This window comes from Vulpes vulpes, chromosome 3 (assembly GCF_048418805.1).
Source record: "Vulpes vulpes isolate BD-2025 chromosome 3, VulVul3, whole genome shotgun sequence".
Taxonomy (NCBI): Eukaryota; Metazoa; Chordata; class Mammalia; order Carnivora; family Canidae; genus Vulpes; species Vulpes vulpes.
The window spans coordinates 137165030-137184392 of NC_132782.1; the positions used below are offsets into that span (position 1 = coordinate 137165030).

At 35.2% G+C, this 19363-nt stretch overlaps 1 protein-coding gene across 13 annotated transcripts in view; it reads left to right on the forward strand.

The window, feature by feature from the left end:
- COL24A1 (collagen type XXIV alpha 1 chain) overlaps window positions 1-10639 on the forward strand; it is a 387560-nt gene extending 376921 nt beyond the window's left edge. For all 13 annotated transcript variants that reach the window (XM_072754694.1, XM_072754691.1, XM_072754695.1 and 10 more), the window contains 3 exons: window positions 3272-3381; window positions 6044-6259; window positions 9170-10639. In XM_072754694.1, coding sequence (XP_072610795.1) covers window positions 3272-3381; window positions 6044-6259; window positions 9170-9316 — 473 coding nt within the window. In that variant the 3' untranslated portion in view covers window positions 9317-10639. The remainder of the gene's footprint in view (window positions 1-3271; window positions 3382-6043; window positions 6260-9169) is intronic.
- The last annotated feature ends 8724 nt before the right edge of the window (window positions 10640-19363 follow it).

Genomic DNA, 19363 nt, shown 5'->3' on the forward strand with positions numbered 1-19363 from the left:
AAACAAAAGTCCTCTATAAAATATGCCATAATCTTAGGGCTCAAATTATTTCCACAAATCATTTCTCAACTATAGTGTCCAGCACACAATCAGTGATAATGAGGCATACTGGTAAACAAAGCACTAAGAATGAGAATTGGCAAAAACGGCAAACAGAATTAGACTCAAAAGAAAAAATAAGAGGGGAAGAACTAAAAACTGAAGGTATAACAGATAAGGTAAGCCTTATATGGGTTATATAAGGAAACACAGTTTATCCACTATAATAAGAAGGAAGGCAGAAAATATGTGTGCAGGTGCAGATAGGTAAATAGATGTAGAAGTGGGAGGTTATATAAGTTTATTTCAGATTGCTTCAGTTGTCTCAATGAAATTGAAAAGTTATCAGTCAAGAATAAAGATGAAGGAGGGTCACCTGGGTAGCTCAGTCTGTTAAGCATCTGCCTTCTGCTCAGATCATGATCTCAGGCTCCTGAGATCGAGCCCCACATCAGGCTTTTTGCTAAATGGGGAGTCTGCTTTTCTCTCTCTGTATCAAATAAATAAATAAGATATTTTTTTAAAAAGAATAAAGTGTGAAGGGATACATATAATAAGGTTGAGGGAAGAAGAAATGGTTTCAAATAGTTAACTAGGAGAATGACAGAGGGAACTCACTAGGGAAACACAATGTTGTCTGGCAGCCTTACAAACATTTGAATATAAAGTGAGTCTAGTGAGCATGGTTGTCTTTTTCTTCAGACACGTTTAGCTGTGCAAGTTCAGGCACAGATTAGGCACAAAACTGGACTGCTATAAGGTTGAGACTTTATAGGACAAGTACATTGAAGTGAGAGGCAGGGGCAGGGATGTTGAGGAAGTCTTCAAGGGAGTAATTATAGTAAAGGACTATGGGTTTTACATGGGTAGGAAGGGAAATGAACACATGATTAGGAGATAGGGGAAAAACAGTAGTATCAATGGATATCAGGTCCTGGGGAATGGAGGGATTATTGGAGTCAGGACGCCAGAGTGAATGAGTTTAAAAAAAGAAGAGGTGAAATTATAGCAGAATTCTAGTTGTAGGGCAGCCCCCGGTGGCCCGGTGGTTTAGTGCTGCCTTCGGCCCAGGGTGTGATCCTGGAGACCTGGGATCAAGTCCCACTTCTCCCTCTGCCTGTGTCTCTGCCTCTGTGTGTGTGTATGTGTGTGTGTGATGATTAAATAAATAAAATATTAAAATAAAAAAAAGAATTCTAGTTGTAGGTAACAGCAAAGGCTAGGTAGGATATGGCCTGGGAAATGACTGGGGTAGTAGGGGAAGCAGGGAAGGGTATGAGAACATAGGCAGAAGAGTTCAAGGAACTGAGAGGCCAGAGTATTGGAAGTGCTCTCCATGTGAATTTAAAATCACCAAGAATTAGGTCATAGATTTTCTGAAAGCGATAGCCATCCAATGCTAAAATCTTCAAAGAAAAAGCATGATTGCAACAGGAAGGGATAATGGATGATACAATGTAATGACAGTAATTTTACCATGGAGTTGTTTTAGGGAAAAAATAAGAAGAATGGAGGTGGCAATGAAGAGCAAGAAAGACACCTTCCCTACCTCAGGCAATAGGGGTACTAGGTGCTAATAGGGGCTGTGAAGGGGCTGCAAGGGAGGTGGTGTCCTCATGGGAGAGCCAGTTTGGGGTTGAACATTTAGACCTACCAAAGATATATGATGGTATAGCACCTTATTAATAGCTCAACATAGCCTGAAAAAAATCACAAAGTACCTGCCAGTTCACTGTTGTACAACATAATGCCTGACTTCAAAGCATTCTACTCTATATAACAATGACAGTTTGCTTGATGGAAAACATTTTATAAGAAATTTATTAGCTCACATAGTAAAAGGAAACTGTTTCTTGGAAGAGAAGAGATGGTACTGAAGATAATGTGTTTACCCCATTAGATAAGAACTGGAAGCCTATATTAGATCCTAGTTAAAAAAAAAAATCCAGCACTAATTTCTATAAACATTACAAAATGCCCAAAATTCTGAGGGAAGGAAAAAAAAAGGATAGGATTTCTTTCACCCCTTTCTTTCATATCGCAATAGATCAGTGGTTCTTCAAATGTCCCTAGACCAGAATTAGATTCTGCTGAAATGCAGATTATCAGGCCCTGACTTAATGAATCAGAAACTCTGGGGATGGGACCCAGCTATCGGTGTTTTAACAGATCGTTCAAATACCACTAAAATGTGAAAACACTGCAATAGAAGACAGTCCCTACTCCTGGAGCCACCAGTTCAGCAAGTATTCATTTTGAAGGATTAGTGGAATAGTTGAGGAAAGAAGAGTTGAGGATATTTTAGAAGGCTAAAATAATGGAAGCCCAGGATGAGGTAGAGGAATCTTTGCAATAGGGTAAGGATGGAACAGACAAGTATTTTTACCTACTGTAGAAATGACATTTGAGAAATACTGTATGGTTATCTTGCCTTTTTAATGCAAAAAAAGCAGGTCTATCTCATTCAAAAATTCTTTCTTTTAGAATTAGGTACTACTTCACTATTCTGATCCTGTTATTCTGGAATTTAGATATTAGATCAATACCTTTTCAGCCTGAGTATTTCCTGTAGGCTGAATTTAAGACTCCATTTGATTCTCCTGGACATTCAGTGAAAGCAATAGTTGACAGGCTTACACTGGCTGTAGGGACTTCATTTTTTCTCACAAATCTGATGAAGAAAGAGCAAAAATGGTAACCATTTAATTGTACATTTTCTTTCTGAAAGCAAAGGGTGTCTTATTATTTTTATTCTAATTATCATAAAGGTAATATTTTACCTCAGAGAGGTTGAACTTTTTTCTGTTTAATATACATATATATTCATTTTTAAACTGTAATGACATAGAACAGACTGTGTGCAGGTACACCACAGCAATTGCAACTTTGTGAACTAAATTAACTATGTTAATTTTAGACAGTTTGCTTTAAGCTGATGAGCTCATCTGTGGAAAGAAGCTGTAAATTCAGCCATTGTATCATTTTTTTGTTGAAATTATAAAATGCCCTTAAATTGACAAGTATGTGAAAAATACAGTATTTTTGGTATCAATTTTGCATGGTGCTTACCACTTTCATTCACTGACTAAATGTAAGTATCTTTATAATCATCTAAGTTTTTTTTACAGGTAAGACTATAAAAATATATTAAAGCTTGATCATTTATAATGATGGTTCCAATATGTTTCACTATAGAATTTAAATATTTTTATGTTTTACAATAAATTAATAGGAAAATACTGGATTGATCCAAATCTTGGATGCCCTTCAGATGCCATTGAGGTTTTCTGTAATTTCAGTGCTGGTGGTCAGACATGTTTATCTCCTGTTTCCGTAGCAAAGGTATGTATTAATGGTAGACTGTATGCTGGTACTTGCCCAGTATCAGTGAACATGATTTTTAAAATTCTATCACTTCACATAATTATGATTTTTATGAATGGAAACAAGCTATCATTCTCTACCATATATAATCATCTAAGGTTTTTTTATAGGTAAAACTATAAAAATATAAATATATGTTTAAAGCTTGATCATTTATAATGTTTTTAAAAAATAATTCTAGTGAATCTTGACATTTTGATTATGTGTTTTATGATTGGCATTATCATGGCTTTCTCTACTGATTAGGCTTTTTCATTTCTTTTAAAAATGTTGTAGGGGGTGGGTTGTGCACCTTGGTGACTTAGTCAGTTGAGCATCTGACTTTTGGTTTGGACTCAAGTTATGATCTCCAGGTTGTGAGATCAAGGCCCACATGGGACTCTGCCTCCGCAGGAAGTCGGCTTGTGATTCTCTCTCCCTCTTCCTCTGTGCCTCCCCTGCTCATGCAGATCTCTCTCTCAATCTTTAAAAAAAAAAAAAAAGTGGAATGTATGTCTTTATGCATATACATTAGAAAATCCCCAAACAGCTTCAATGTTTGCAATTAGTAATCAGTTACCTAAAGGTTTTCTGAAAATGACATCATTAAAAGAGGAATTTTGCCACAAAGCTTGCTCTTTTTGATGATTTGGCACAAAGAACCTCCCTTAAACATACATTTCAAGTATAATAAAATGAATGAAAATTAGTTTGGTATGACCCTGGTATTGACCCTGACAAGCATTCATAAAACCTGTATCTTAGTTCTATCTGTAATATATATTGAAGAAATAAAAACTGCACTTCTTTCTTTTTCTGGTTAAACCAGTTTGGTATTATTACCAAGAACTTATTTCTCATTGACAAAGAATTGATGCAGCTGTCCATGGTGTGTTTGGTCCATCGTTAAGAGGCAGCAACTCAGATTTGCAGTTTATTAGTCTCTCTAGCTGCTTTTTGTTATAATGCCCTTTCCTAAATTATCCCTCTTCATTAAGGGTGTCTTACCAGTTCATCTCAGTAGACATTCACCAGTATTACTCTCAAGCAGAGGAAAGAAAGATTCTTTCATTCCTAGGGAATCCATGTTCCTCTGATGAAGATCAGCATGATAGTCCTACTTCCAAAATATCTGCATGATCATTCTTATTCCCCTGGATTTGGCCCAGGATTTTTATCTGGATTATCATAGAAGACAGATGGGGGCTGGGAGGCATGTGCAAAGGAGATAGGAGCTGTGACACTGCTGAACTTCAATTCCTTCCTCGACTGAATCAAGCCTCCCGTCTCTCCCCTCCATAAACTCTATCTCAGAAAGACTAGGCAGGTAGTGAGAAGAATAGTAGGCTTGGCATCAGGGATCTCGGTTCTAGTCTCTCTCCCTCTACCAACCTGGCAAATCATACTCTGAGCCATCAGGGAGCCTACTCTGCTCAGGCACTGTGGTAGAAGTGACATGTGGCACCTTAACTTCTTATAACAATCCTGCCACGCAGCTATCCTACTCCACTTTACCAGCAGAGAAACTAAGGCTCAGAAAGAAAGTTCAAGTAGTTTACATGTTTGGGATTCTCAGCTGTAAAATAAAGGAACCTGAACTACTTAAACTCCAGTGTTCTTTGATGATTCTTCCATGTTTTCATTCTTGTTGACCTTCCTTTGCCTTTCCTCTCTTTTCCTTTTACTTTGTTGGTTGTTGTCATTTTATATTTTTTTCTTTCTTTGATACCTTATAACTGATATTTTTCTAATTTTATGTTTGGAAGTTAATATGAATTCCTTGTAGAAACCATTTTTGTTCATTTTCCTTATGACAATACCCCTGCTTGAATAATGCTAAAATAATAATAATAACATCAAAAGTTATAGAAAAATCTACTTCCTTGTCCAAGCCTGAGAAATCTGCAATCAGACCTCTTTGCTCCAATTTTGCCCTATATTATTGACTTTATTATTACTACTTGTTCATGCATTCATTCATTTCAATAAACATTTATTGAAGACCACTCTATGAGTGGAACTGCATTAGGGGCTGGCAACACAAAGAATTTAAGATTCTATCCTTGTCTTTAAAGTCTCTCCTAGTTAAAGTTACTCAACAAGTTATTATTGCAACCTGTAACCTTGGAAACTCAAAAAAAGATCTTCAAAGAAAAAGTATAGACAATTTCAGATTTTTGTGGGAAAAAAATTTAAAGCATTAATCAACAACTAATTATAATGCATTTTAGATAACATTATGTAAATTCCTTCATTCTTTTTGTCATATCTAGTAGCCTAATGGTGTGCTGAAGCCAGCTCATAGAGATTCATGGTTAACGTTGTTATTGTTACCTATTGTTAATATCCCTTTCCAACCTGTTTTCAGTGATACTACCATGATAGCCTGAAATAAGCTGTGGTGGGAGTGTTACACCATGGAAATTGGAAAATGCTATAAAAAATCAGGAATTACCCCCTCCCCACCCCTACAAGAGCCAGTGGTTAAGCATTTAACAGCATACCACTTACTGGCACTTTAAAGCCAAGGAAAGTGGCTTTCTCAAGGCTGCATTCAAGGACTTTCCTCAGATTTCCCCAAGTTATAAGTTTCTCAACTGCCACATCTTATATAATCTATATATTATTTCTATGACATTAGTTGGAGTTTGGAGTTGGAAAAGTCCAGATGAACTTCCTTCATTTACTGAGCTCAGAAGCCACCCATATCATCACCATTCACTGTCTAAACACGCCAGTGTGGACAAGTGCTCAATCAAGTGGCTCAGGATTGCCTGTTGGCTTCAAAGGATGGAATGGCCAGATTTTTGAAGAAAACACTCTACTTGAACCTAAGGTTCTTTCAGATGACTGCAAGGTAAGGTGGCACTTTTAGAATTCTTCAATATAACTAACATAAAATTGATGACCATAAAATTAAAATAATGGGAAGAAGACTTTAATTGCTGAAGATCCAGAAAGGTAGCAGGTTTTAATGTGCCCAATTTGTAATAAACTTACATTTTTCAGAATCAATCATTTGCTTATATAATATCTTGTCAACTTTTGTCACACCCATTGGGCATCCATGGATTTTTATATGCAAAACAGGCATTAACACATAAGTTTAATTTTAATTGTTCATATGAAATATTTATATTACACCTGCATGGATAGAAAGAGCATATAAATAAATAGATTTATTTCATATATTTTCACCACTGTAATTTTACATCTCATTACATAATGAAGACAGATTATAGAGGCAAGTCCTATACCTGATACTAAACATGGGCATTTTGCCAGTCCCTATACGTGATACCAAACATGGGCATAATTGCAGATTGACCTGCCCTGCCGATCAATATTGAAATCATAGCCCATTTTTCTTATTAAATTAAATAACGAATGTAAAGAAAAATCTATAATTTTAAAATATTGTGGTATGAAGTAGGTGCCACAAACTACAGTCCACAGACCAAATCTAGCCCACCACTTGTTTTCATAAATAAACATTATTGGAACATAGCCACACTCATTGTTAATTTATTATCTATAGCTGTTATCACACTATGATGGCAGAGTTGAATAAATGTGATAGAATATATGGCTCACAAAATCTAAAACATTTATAATCTAGCCCTTTACAGAAGGGTTTCCCAACCCTGTTAGAGAGAAGAGCATCCACTTTACATTCATATTATTAATGACTTTAAGAAGCTTGATTTCCTGTTCTTGTGTACCATGAAGCCCATGATTTAAGATCTCTTCCCATTTCCAGGGGACTTTTTTCACAGCATTTTATTTCCAGACAAATAGTGCTTGAGTATTTGAAAAATGAAAGGCAAACAGTTAGAAATATATGGCTCATTCTCTATAAGCAAAGAGATCAGTATTATCAACAAACTCATTTAACTTTTACATTTTTTTCCAGCTTTCAGTGACTCACTAGTATCTCTGAGATACAATCTAAACTTATCAGCTCTTTGTTTAGCATCTAGAACAGTTGGGCTCCAACCTACCTTTCTAGGTTGGGCTTTCATTGGCTGTCAACTCTAAAGTATGGCCAAACTGATCTATTAATAATAATAATAATAATATCAACAATAATTCCTACTATTAGTCATTGGAGCATTACTATAGAGCAGTTACCCTGTACTACATACATTGTTTTATTTAATTATAACAGCTTTGTAAAGAAGTTTCATTTTATAGGTAGGAAAGTGAAGGCACAGAGAAGTTAAATAATTTGCTCAAGGTCATGCAGCTAATTAGTGGAGATCAAGAAATAAATCCCAGGTGTGTATAACTCCACAGCACATGCCACACTATACTGTTAGGTATTTTAATTAAAATCTCATTTAATCCTCACAACTGCGTGAAGTAAGTTTGTATATTTCACATTTTATATAAAAAGAAAATGGCGGTTCCTGGATTTCTTTCAAAATCTGTGCACTTCACCCCATGCTAAGCTTATTTTTGTAACCATTTTCTACTTTGCCAACTGTTTTCTATTTGTATGTTTGTTTTTACTCGTGTCATTACCTTCCTCTGAAATGCCTTCTCTACCTCTCTAACCAAGTGGAAATTTTAGGCATACTTGAAGGCCCATCTTAAATTCTGAATTCTGAACTCATAAAACTTCCCCGGAGTACTTCAGTTGGAAATGAGGAATTTAACACTCACTGTCTACGTTATTTATGCTGCACTTACCATATGTTATCTTGTGTTGTTATGTCTGTTTGTGCTTCTCCTCTCCAACTAAATTTGTAAGCTGCTACTATTCAGAAGTCAGAACTAATTTATTCATCCTTCATATTTCCCAAATACTGTAAGAAATTAGAGGGTTAGATCTTATTCAACTGTGCCAATTGAACTTAGTGTTCAATAAATATTACTTGAAAGATTTAACGAGTTAATCTAATGGTGTCTTATACACAGAGCTCTAGTTCTAGTTATCACACCAAGCTGATGACTAGTAAATGGAATTGATAGCTTAAGTAAACTCTAACTGTTAAGATCCTTCAAATTTTAAAACTTATATTATGATAATTCTGTAAGTGAATAAAATCCTTAATAAAAAGCTTCACAAAACTAGTCAACTGTGTTTCTCGATTTCGTCTTGTTGAATCTTAAGCATAAGGTATTTTGTGATATTTTTTGTTCCATAGTAGAATTTGTCAGAAACAAAAGAGCATACAATAATAAGAAAAACAGAAAGTCCTAGAAAGAAGAGAGGAAAGAAACTATAGAAACAGTAACCACAGACTGGAAAAAAGAAACCTAAAAGGTGATTCAATATAATTATAATTTACTTCTGACTGAAGCAATTCTGGTTATTTCCTGCCTCATGTACAGAGAGGTTGCAATAGTTCATTGCCTTTCATCCAAGAAGAATGCCCATCCTGAAGAATTAGCCCCAAATAAAGGAACACAGAACAGATGGGGTAACTCATATTAGGAATAGTACAGCCTTTTAATTTGCATCTGGTCCAATGATCCACAGACAACAGAAGCAGAAGCCTAGTCTTAGCCTCTGAGACTGAAAAATCAGAACACACACTGCATGTAGAGAAAAGAATGAACCCGTGTTTTCAACTAGTCACAATGATTGTTACAAATGAACACTTACTCTCTGCCAGCATTTACTTTGCTTTAGGGACCTTCTATTCATTATCTCTAATCCTTAAACTAAATCTATGTTGTCTGACAGTGAAGGGCATTGTCTGCTGGGAATGACTCCTAATGACACAGTTACATATCAAAGCATCTTGTTCTTGTTTTACAGATTCAAGATGGCAGCTGGCATAAGGCAAAATTCCTTTTTCACACCCAGGACCCTAATCAGCTTCCAGTAATTGAAGTACAAAAACTTCCTCATCTCAAAACTGAAAGGAAATACTACATTGAAAGCAGTGCTGTATGCTTTCTATGAAGTTCCTGAATTAGATCAGAATTCGTGCTGTTGGCCAGGTAATTGCTGCAGAGGGAAAAATATAGACAGAAAGATACTATCATTGTGAAATGCATGGAATAAAGCATTGGCTAAATCTTAAAGTATCTCAGGAAGAAAAGATTTCCTCCTAGGAAGGAGAAAAGGCATTTTTAAAGGACTATAATTGATAAAGTATTTAATTCTTTTAAAAATTATATTGATCTGAGCTTTCTTAGAGAATTCCCTAGAACTGAAAATTTATAAACATGGAATTCTTCAGGGTAGCCTGTATTTTTTGACTGAGAGCAAAGTACCCATTAGACAGCTGGAGATGCAGAGCACTATGGAGCAATACTGGCTAATGCTTCCAAATGTGCAATGCTTCTGTCTAAAAATTACAAGCCACAGTCTAATATGTCTTATTTTCCCAAATACTAAGCTGTATTCAGGTCCCCAATGGGCATATACATCTTAGCCGGTGGTACACTACCTCTTACGTGTTGCCTTTTTGTGTTGCTCGGTGCTCTTTCTAAAACAAGGTGCTTGTGGCTTTCATAGACTATTTTATTTCTTTTTTTTTTTTTTTTCGTCTTTGTCATTCTTTAAGAGTGTATGTACTGGTTACATCAAGATATGTTTTGGTTGTTAGTACTTATTTTCATTTGTTTGGTTACATACTTAATAACAAGTAAAACATTATTTATGTGAAGTCCTTGTTCTGTTTTAAAATTCTCTTTGTGGATATGGAATCAAAGCCAGCACACTGTAACCTGTGCTTATGCACAAGAGAATTGGGAGGTTTCTTTTGTTTTTATTTTTTAAATTGTTGTAAAAAATATTACAGGCCAGCTACATCTAGTAGTAGGTTTGGGTTAGAGTTTGGGATTGTGATATTCTATTTTTAAAAATCCATGATCATCTGGAATGATACTATGTATATATATATTTTGTAAAGTTTTAATTCAGCAAATCTTTTGAAATTGCTGCTGTTTTAAATTATAAAAACCATTATTTCTGCTTCATAAGAATTACATGTTTTGTAGTATTCATTGATTTCACTATCCTTAAACTTACTGTGTTGACACCTAAAAGAATTCAATTTACCAGTATTAAAAGCAACATGCGGGAAAAAAAGTCTTTAGCCATTTAAAATAGGCTCAGCCCATTCAGACTTTCCTTGTCAGAGAAATGTTAGTTCAGTATTAAAAGAAAAATATTATACCTTTTGGTATATAGAAAAGCTTGTACATTCATTATAAACATATCTTTAGCCACAGCAAACCACACTTACCTATCTGTAATAAAACTATGCTTTAAATCTTTTTTAGTGGTATTTGTTTTTCTTCTTTTGTTATCATATCCTTTTATTACCTATGATAGTCCTCTGGGTAGTTCTGTATTCTGTACATTTGCATTATTACAAAGTATACATTACATAACTATAAAAGGATTATAGGGTCTATTTCCCACTTGTACAAAATGAAGTCATGGCACAGAATAAACCTTCTCATATATCATATATAGTCAACTGATTTTCAACAAAGGTATCAAGATCATTCAATGGGAAAAGGAAAGGTTTTTTTTCACCAAATAGTGCTGGGAAAACTGGATATCCACATGCAAAAGAATGAAGTTGGACACTTATCTGGTATCATATACAAAACTTAACTCAAGTTAAATGGAACAGCCAAAACTATAAAACTCTTAGAAGAAAACATAGGGAAATGTCTTCATGACATTGGATTTAGCAGTGGTTTCTTGGAGATGACACTAAAACCATGTTCAAAAAAAGAAAAAGATAAATTGTACTACATCAAAATTAAGAACTTCTGTACATCAAAGGACACTATCAAGAGAGTGAAAAGACATCACACAGATTGGGAGAAAATATTTGCAAATCATATGTCTGATAAGGAATTAATATCCCAGAATGTATTTTTAAAAACTCCTACAACAGGCAGGCTGGGTGGCTCAGCGGTTTAGCGCCGCCTTCAGCCCAGGGCCTGATCCTAGAGACCCAGGATCAAGTCCTGCGTCAGGCTCCTTGCATGGAGCCTGCTTCTCCCTCTGCTGGGGTCTCTGCCTCTCTCTCTATGTGTGTCTCTCATGAATAAGTAAATAAAATCTTTAAAAAAAAAAAAAAAAACTCCTACAACTCAACATGAAAAAGCAATCCAATTAAAAAATGGACAAAGGATCTAACAGACACTTCTCCAAAGAAGATATACAAATGGCCAACAAATGAAAAGATGCTCAACATCTCTAGTTATTAGGAAAATGCAAATCAAAGTCATAGGTAGGTATCACTTCACACTCACCACGATGACTATTATCCAAAATCAAAAAAAAAAAAAAAAAAAAAGAGGAAAATAACAAGCATTGGTAAGGATGCTGAAGAAGTGGAACCTTTCTACATTCATTGTGGGAATGTAAAATGGTGTAGCCATAGTGGAAAATAGTTTGGCAATTTCTCAAAAGTTAAACAGAATTACCATATAACCCAGGAATTCTAAGTTGCATATATATGCAAAATAATTGAAAGAAAGGACTCAAATAGATATTTGTACACAAGTGTTCATAGAGGTACCATTCAGAATAGCCAAATGATGGAAACAACCCAAATGTGCATCCATAGATGAACTGATGATCAAAATGTGGTATGTACATATGATGGTCTTAAAAAGTAATGAAATTCTGATATATGCTGCAACACTGATTACCTTGAAAACATGCTGTGTGAAATAAGCCAGAAAAAAAGGGCAAATTATGAAGTACCACATACCTGAAATACCAAGAATAGACAAATTCAAAGACAGGAAATACAACAGAGGCGAGGTAGGGTTTGGGAATTATTTTTTAATGAGTAGAAGTTTCTATTTGGGATGATGATAAAGTTCTGAAGATGGATGTTAATAAGGGTTGCACAACATGTGAATGTACTCCATGCAATTGAATTAGCACTTAAGGTGATTTAAATGGCCAATGTTATGTTGTACCTTTTATTACAATTTTTTTTAATGGAGCGATAGCAAAAATGTCTGCTTTCCCACTTGAGGACCATAGAATTGTTTCTTAAAAGGGGCAGAGGTTGATTCTAAATGAAAGAAACTAGAGTTTCTGTCTATGTGCTATACCTTTTGTTCCCCCCCAAAAAAATTTATTTCAGAGACATAAGTGGTTTCCCTGGATAGCATAAGGAGCCTCAGTGTCCATAAAAAAAAAATGACTGGATAAAAAAGATGTGGTCTATGTATACAATGGAATATTACTCAGCCATTAGAAACGACAAATACCCACCATTTGCCTCGACATGGATGGACCTGGAGGGTGTTATGCTGAGTGAAATAAGTCAATCGGAAAAGGACAAACATTATATGGTCTCATTCATTTGGGGAATATAAAAAATAGTGAAAGTGAATAAAGGGAAAGGAGAGAAAATGAGTGAAAATATCAGTGAGGGTGACAAAACATGAGAGACACCTAACTCTAGGAAATGAACAAGGGGTAGTGGAAGGGGAGGTGGGCGGGGGGTTGGGGTGACTGGGTGTTGGGCACTGAGGGGGACACTTGGTGGGATGAGCACTGGGTGTTATGCTATAGGTTGGCAAACTGAACTCCAATAAAAAAATAAAATGTGCTTTAAATTTAATACTTCAAAAACAAAAAACAAAGGTATTTCTATTTTATATATATTTCTTTTAATTAATTAATTTTTAAAATTTTTTATTGTATACATAGACCACATCTTCTTTATCCACTCATCATAGGCAATATATTATGTGTAATGGTTAAGAGTACTCGGGATTAGCTGTGTGACTTTGGGCATATCATTTATTCTTCATTGCCTCAGTTTCTTCACTGCAAAATGAGGATAATAAAAGTAAAAATATATATGAGTTAGGGCTCTTACAGAAACAAAACCAATAGGAGATATAGATATATATAAGTAGAAATATAGATTTTATCTATAATATACATATAATATTGTTATGTATGCATAATATATGAAAATATTTTATGTTTTTTATATGGAAACTTATTAGGATGAATTGGATTACACAATTATGGAAGCTGAGAATTTCCACAATCTGCCACCTTGTAAACTGGACACTGAGAAGGCCAGTGATATAATTCTGTTAAGTCTAAAGGTCTGAAAACCAGGCAAGCCAATGGTTTAAAATCCAGTCTGGGGGCCATTGGAGATGAGAGGTCCCAACTCAAGCAGGCAGACAAAGCAAAAAGGGGCACATTCTTCCTTAGTCTGCCTTTTGTTCCATTCAGGCTCTCGGTGGATTGGCTAATGCCCATTCATATTGTGAGAGAGAGACAATTTACTTTATTGAATCCACTGGTTCAAAGGCTAATCTTATCCAGAAACACTCTCACAGAAACACCCAGAAATAATTTTTAACATGGCACCTATAGCTGATAAAATTGACACATAAAATTAACTATCTCACTTGGCAGTTGAGTGGATTCAGTAAATTACCATGGGAAAGTATAAAACTTCCTGGCACAAAGCCATTAATCACTTTGTAGGCACTAGCTCTGCTCTTGTTGGAGCAACAACATCACTGAAGATTTAATAGATAAGCTGCATGCTAGCTATCACCAAGGAGGTGGTGGTGAATCATAAAATTATTCATTTATTTTATAGCCATGCCATTTCCATAATTTGTTTTATAACAATAGATTTTACATTTTTATAATATAGATTAAATATAAAGGCTTTCTAGAAATAAAGTACAACTGTAACAGTAGTTACATAATATGCCTCCCTTTTCTCCCCATTTTTGTATATTAATATAGGAATTACAGTGGTCATTATAAGTAAATATCACCAATCTTTTTTGTAATATAAAAAAATTTTGTTTTGTCTGCTTCTTCTAGTTATATAAGGTAGATGGGTTAAAAATCTCCAAGTGTGATTATGAATATGCCTGTTTCTCCTTTTATGTCTCACATTTTTGCCTTATACTTGTAATTGGTTGCCTTCAAATTTACCATAGCTTTATCCGGAGGTGCCCTGGTAAGTGTTTAATAACTAGCCCTCCAGGGTGAAAAGAGAAACAATCCCTACTTGTCATGTTAGTCAGTTTTGGTGGTGTAAATCCTTGGACCATACCAATTTTGTGTTGTAACTTGTTATTGTCAACCTGGTACATCTCTGTTCATCTTTTTATTTTTAACCTTTCTGCATCCTTCTGTTTAGGCATATTTGTTATACTCAGCACATGCTTATAAATTTGTTTATTTTTTATATACTGTGACAATTTTAGACTCTTAGAGTATTCTGTCTGTTTAGTTAAGGTAATTACTATTATATTTGCATTTTTTACTATTATTTTGTATTTGTCTCATCTATGTTTATTTATTTTCCTTTGGATTGGTAAAATTATTCCATTCTCCCTCTTTTAGCTTATTAAGCATTACTTTTATTTTCTTTTAACGGCTACTTTAAAGGCAATAATAAGTACCCTCGACTCTGTAGAGGCCACATAAATTAGTACTTTTATACTTTCCAGACAACTCAAGGATATTACAAAACTTTAATTCCACTTCTCTCTCTCTTTGACATTTTGGAATGTTGTTGTCAGGTATTTTAATTCCGCACATACTTAGAATTCTATGAGATGTCGTTATTTTCTAATATCTTAAACTGACAATATTTCTTGGGTTTTATCCACCTATTTATACTTTCCTGTCCTTCCTTTCCTTTCTTTATTATAATACTTTCATCTAAGATCATTTTCCTCCTGCTGGAGAACTCCCTTAAGTAATTCTTTAACAAATTCTCTCATTTTTTTTGTCTAAAAACTATTTTGTCTGTAGTATTTTCACTGAGTATAGAATTCCAGATTATCAGTCATTTTCTTTCTAAAGATGCCCTACTGTCCTATAGTTTCCATCATTTTCTGTTGGAAATTCTGTCAGTTTTGGCTTTTCTCATTTGAATTTTTTTAAAAGATTTTATTTATTTATTCATGAGAGACACAAAGAGAGAGGCAGAGACACAGGTCAGAGGGAGAAGCAGGCTCCATGCAGGGAGCCCAATGTGGGACTCGATTCCAGGACTCCGGGGTCACGCCCTGAGCTAAAGGCAGACGCTCAACTGCTGAACCACCCAGGCATTTCGAATTTTTTTTTTCTTTTAAGAATTTTTTGTCTACCTAAAGATAGAATTCTTTGTCGGACTTTATTTCCCCCCGGCAGTTTGGATATGTCAATCTGATGTCTCTGGCCTGTTTGTGATGAGAAGTCATCATTCATACTGTTGTTCCCCGTGTGTAATATGTCATCTTCCCTTGCTTCTTTCAAGTTCACCTAAAATATGTTTTATAGAGGCAGTTACCATGAAGCTAATACATTTAAGCTTTAGGGCTTTGAAGTGGCCTTAAAAATGTCTTCACCAGGGCATTTATGTTTGTAGAGTTTGCAAAAGTACAGTAATTTTTAGCTATTTTCCATAAAGAGGACCCTAAATTGTATGAGCCTTGGGCTTCATAAAAGATCTATCCCTGCTTTTTACCTGGAAAGAAACACAAATGTAGTTCCTTCTGTAGGAAACAAGAAGTTCTTGTTTGATGACTACAATGGACAAAAAGAGAGAATGTTGCTAGTGGCACAGAAATTACCTGAGCAGTAGAAACCTGGTGTTCCACAGCAGGCATTTTGACAGACTTCACTTCCTGAATAAAATGTTAAGTTTGGTCCTCCCATACTAGACTAGTAGCTTTTATAGTTTCAGAAATAAGTGTAAGCTACGCCTTGAATGTAATGAGCTCTGCCCTATTCAAGCATAACTGTTCCACCATGACCTACATAGTAATTGGCTCTGAAGGCATGATTAAGTCATTACCACCTCAACTAAGTAGGCAATTATGCAATCTGTGCACTTTGGATTCAGAGTCCTGGTATAATTCAAAGCTAATTTAGAAAAATGGCACCTCCGTAGAGAAGAGCAACTGGTGGGAAATCTGAGCTATCATCTTGGCTGTTCCTAGCAGTGAAATTTTAGCACTGCACACAAGTGCAGAGTAATCTCAGTAACAATCCGTTAAAAATAATTTGATTTTACAAGGTATCTAGTTTAGAACAAATTTATAGTTGAAATTCAAGAAAATTTCTCATTTCTTGAAGCAAACACTAGGAATCCAGTTTCATGAAAAAGACATTCTTCAGGCACCTCGGTGGCTCAGTGGTTGAGTGTCTGCCTTTGACTCAGGTTATGAGCCCGGGGTCCTGGGACTGAGTCCCACGTGGGGCTCCCTGCATGGAGCCTGCTTCTCCCTCTGCCTGTGTCTCTGCCCCTCTCTCTGTGTCTCTCATGAATACATAAAATAAAATATTTAAGAAGAAAAAGAAAAAGACATTCTTCATGAAGGGATAAAGATCTGCCTTTATAATAATAAGATTATTTATAATAATAATAATAATTTTATTATTTTTAGAATATTATTTTTAGATTATTATTTTTAAATTATAAAAACTTTATTTGAATTCATTGATATTATATACAATTTTTCTCACTTGAGATTTCAATTTGTAAAAGAGGGTAAGCCATTTAATGACCAAAACAAATGCCCAGGCATTATATAAAACATTCAGTTAAAATAATTTTAACTGTTCCCAAATATTTCCTACATTATTCAGTATACCATAGAAAAATACTATATATTTTTTCCAAGTCTTCCTACAATGAAAGAATAAAAAACTATGAAAAAATTTACTCACTAGATACCAACAAGTTTTTGGCTTAATAGTTGGAAGTGAAAAACTAAATCAGACTTTATTTAGTTAGATTTTATAACCAATATTATTGCTACCTTCAGAGTTCAGGTGTTAAAAGATAATAATACATTTTTTAGAATATTTTTCAGAAAATTTTTTTCTAAAACCTTTTTAGAAATCTATTTCATGTACTTCCCTGCTGCAAATAATTATGCCTTCTGTATTAGATCCTGGATTCCTCTGATAGTAATGACACAATTGTTGGATCCTTCTAAAGGCTCATCAATTATGATTGAACCTCTTGAATCATGATTTATTTGTTTGATCCAAATAATGCTTTTGCCAGTAATAGAAGAACCAGCCAATTCTTTGAAAACAAATTACTTGTGTTGTAATAATAGGCCCATCCAAATCACAGTATGTCATGCTCCCCTGCTAAAGAATCTTCATACCCAGAACCAGTCTATGGTTTCTTCTCTTTGTCCCAACCTCAGAACCCAAGCTGAGGAAATGAAACTGGCTCCTGCTCACCTATAGAATAAAGAAATGCAAGCTTTTCTGCAAGGCCTGTAAGGCCTTAGTGACCCAGCCTCTGATTACCTGTCAACCTGCTCACCTTCTTTTCTTACTAAAGTCATACCTAACTTACCTAATGTTCTCTGAACATACAAAATGTGCTTATTCCTTTGCCTGGAAAGTTCTCCTGCCTTGTCCTCCTGGCCAACTCGTATTCTTTCTTCAAGTTAGCTCCTTGGGAAAACTTTCCTAACTTTCCCCACAAAGGAATGCATGCTGCTTCCTCTTTGGGTCACATTTTGTCTTCTATACATCCTGTCTTCAATGGGTTGTTATTGCTCTTCACATGCCTGTCTCCCTTCACTAAACTGTGACCTCCCTGAAGGCAAAGTATAGATTTTATGCTTATCATAATCACACAGAATGACACCATGCATGATGCAAATAGGTGCTCAAGTCCTTCATGTCTTCATGTTTTACTGCATATTGTGAATGAAAGACTGTGCTCTGCGCTGGTAATTCAATCTGAGCGAAAAAGGCAAGGTCCCCATGCTCAATAAGCTTACTATCTAGGAGGGAAACTGATGCTAATATCATGCTAATATTCATGAATATATCATGACAACTGGAAGAAACACACACATTCACATGAACTCTGATCTAGGCTGGAGCAGAGAGGAGGAAGAGTGTCTAAGGAATGTTTCACTACGAAAGCAGGGACTACTTCCATCTGAAGGATGAGTAATTAGAGATGAGGCTGAAGAGAAGATATGGGTCCAATTATGAGGGATCTTTTCAAGGCCACAATAAAGATTAGTTCTTTAGCTTAAGTGCAACAATTAGACATTGAAGAGTTTTAAGGAGTTGGCAGACATTATCAGACTTGTGATATGTAAAGATGCTCAGGCTACAATTTGAAGAATGAAGAGACAGATATTTATTGACTGAATTAACAAATGAACTACCATGCTTAGCTAATTCTTGAATACTTCTACTATCTAAATCACATCTAATGGGAGTTTGAGTTCTAATAACCTCTTCCAGTGTAGCACTGCCCAATAGAAATATATAAGCCTCACGTGTAATTTAAGATTTTCTAGTAGACACATTTAAAAAAAAAATATGGGGATCCCTGGGTGGCGCAGTGGTTTGGCGCCTGCCTTTGGCCCAGGGCGTGATCCTGGAGACCCGGGATCGAATCCCACATCGGGCTCCCGGTGCATGGAGCCTGCTTCTCCCTCTGCCTGTGTCTCTGCCTCCCTCTCTCTCTCTCTCTCTCTGTGTGACTATCATAAATAAATAAAAATTTAGAAAAAAAAAAAAAGAAAAGAAAAAACAAAAAAGACAGGTGAAATTAATTTTTAAAATGTATTATACATAACCTAATGATCTAAAATATTGTCATTTTAACATTTGATCAATATAAAAATGTTATTAATGAGATAATTTACATTCCTTTTTATGTACTGAATCTTTGAAATCCAGTCTACATTTTATATTTATAGCACATCTCAATTTGGACAACCACATTCCAAGTGCTCAGTAGCCACTGTGGCTAGTGACTATCATCTTGGACTGTGTAATTGTAATGCCTTCACCCAGTGATTCATGAACCTGCTTATACATCCACACAGAGACAGTTGTTAAAATATTTTCCAATAGTCTTTCTATTTTGATTAAGTACCTTTATGGAAAGATCCAGAAATCTCATTAAGCACACCAGGTGATGCTGATACAACAATCCATGGACAAGTATATGGAAATTGCTGCATGGCCTCCAAGTTGTAAATATAATGAAAC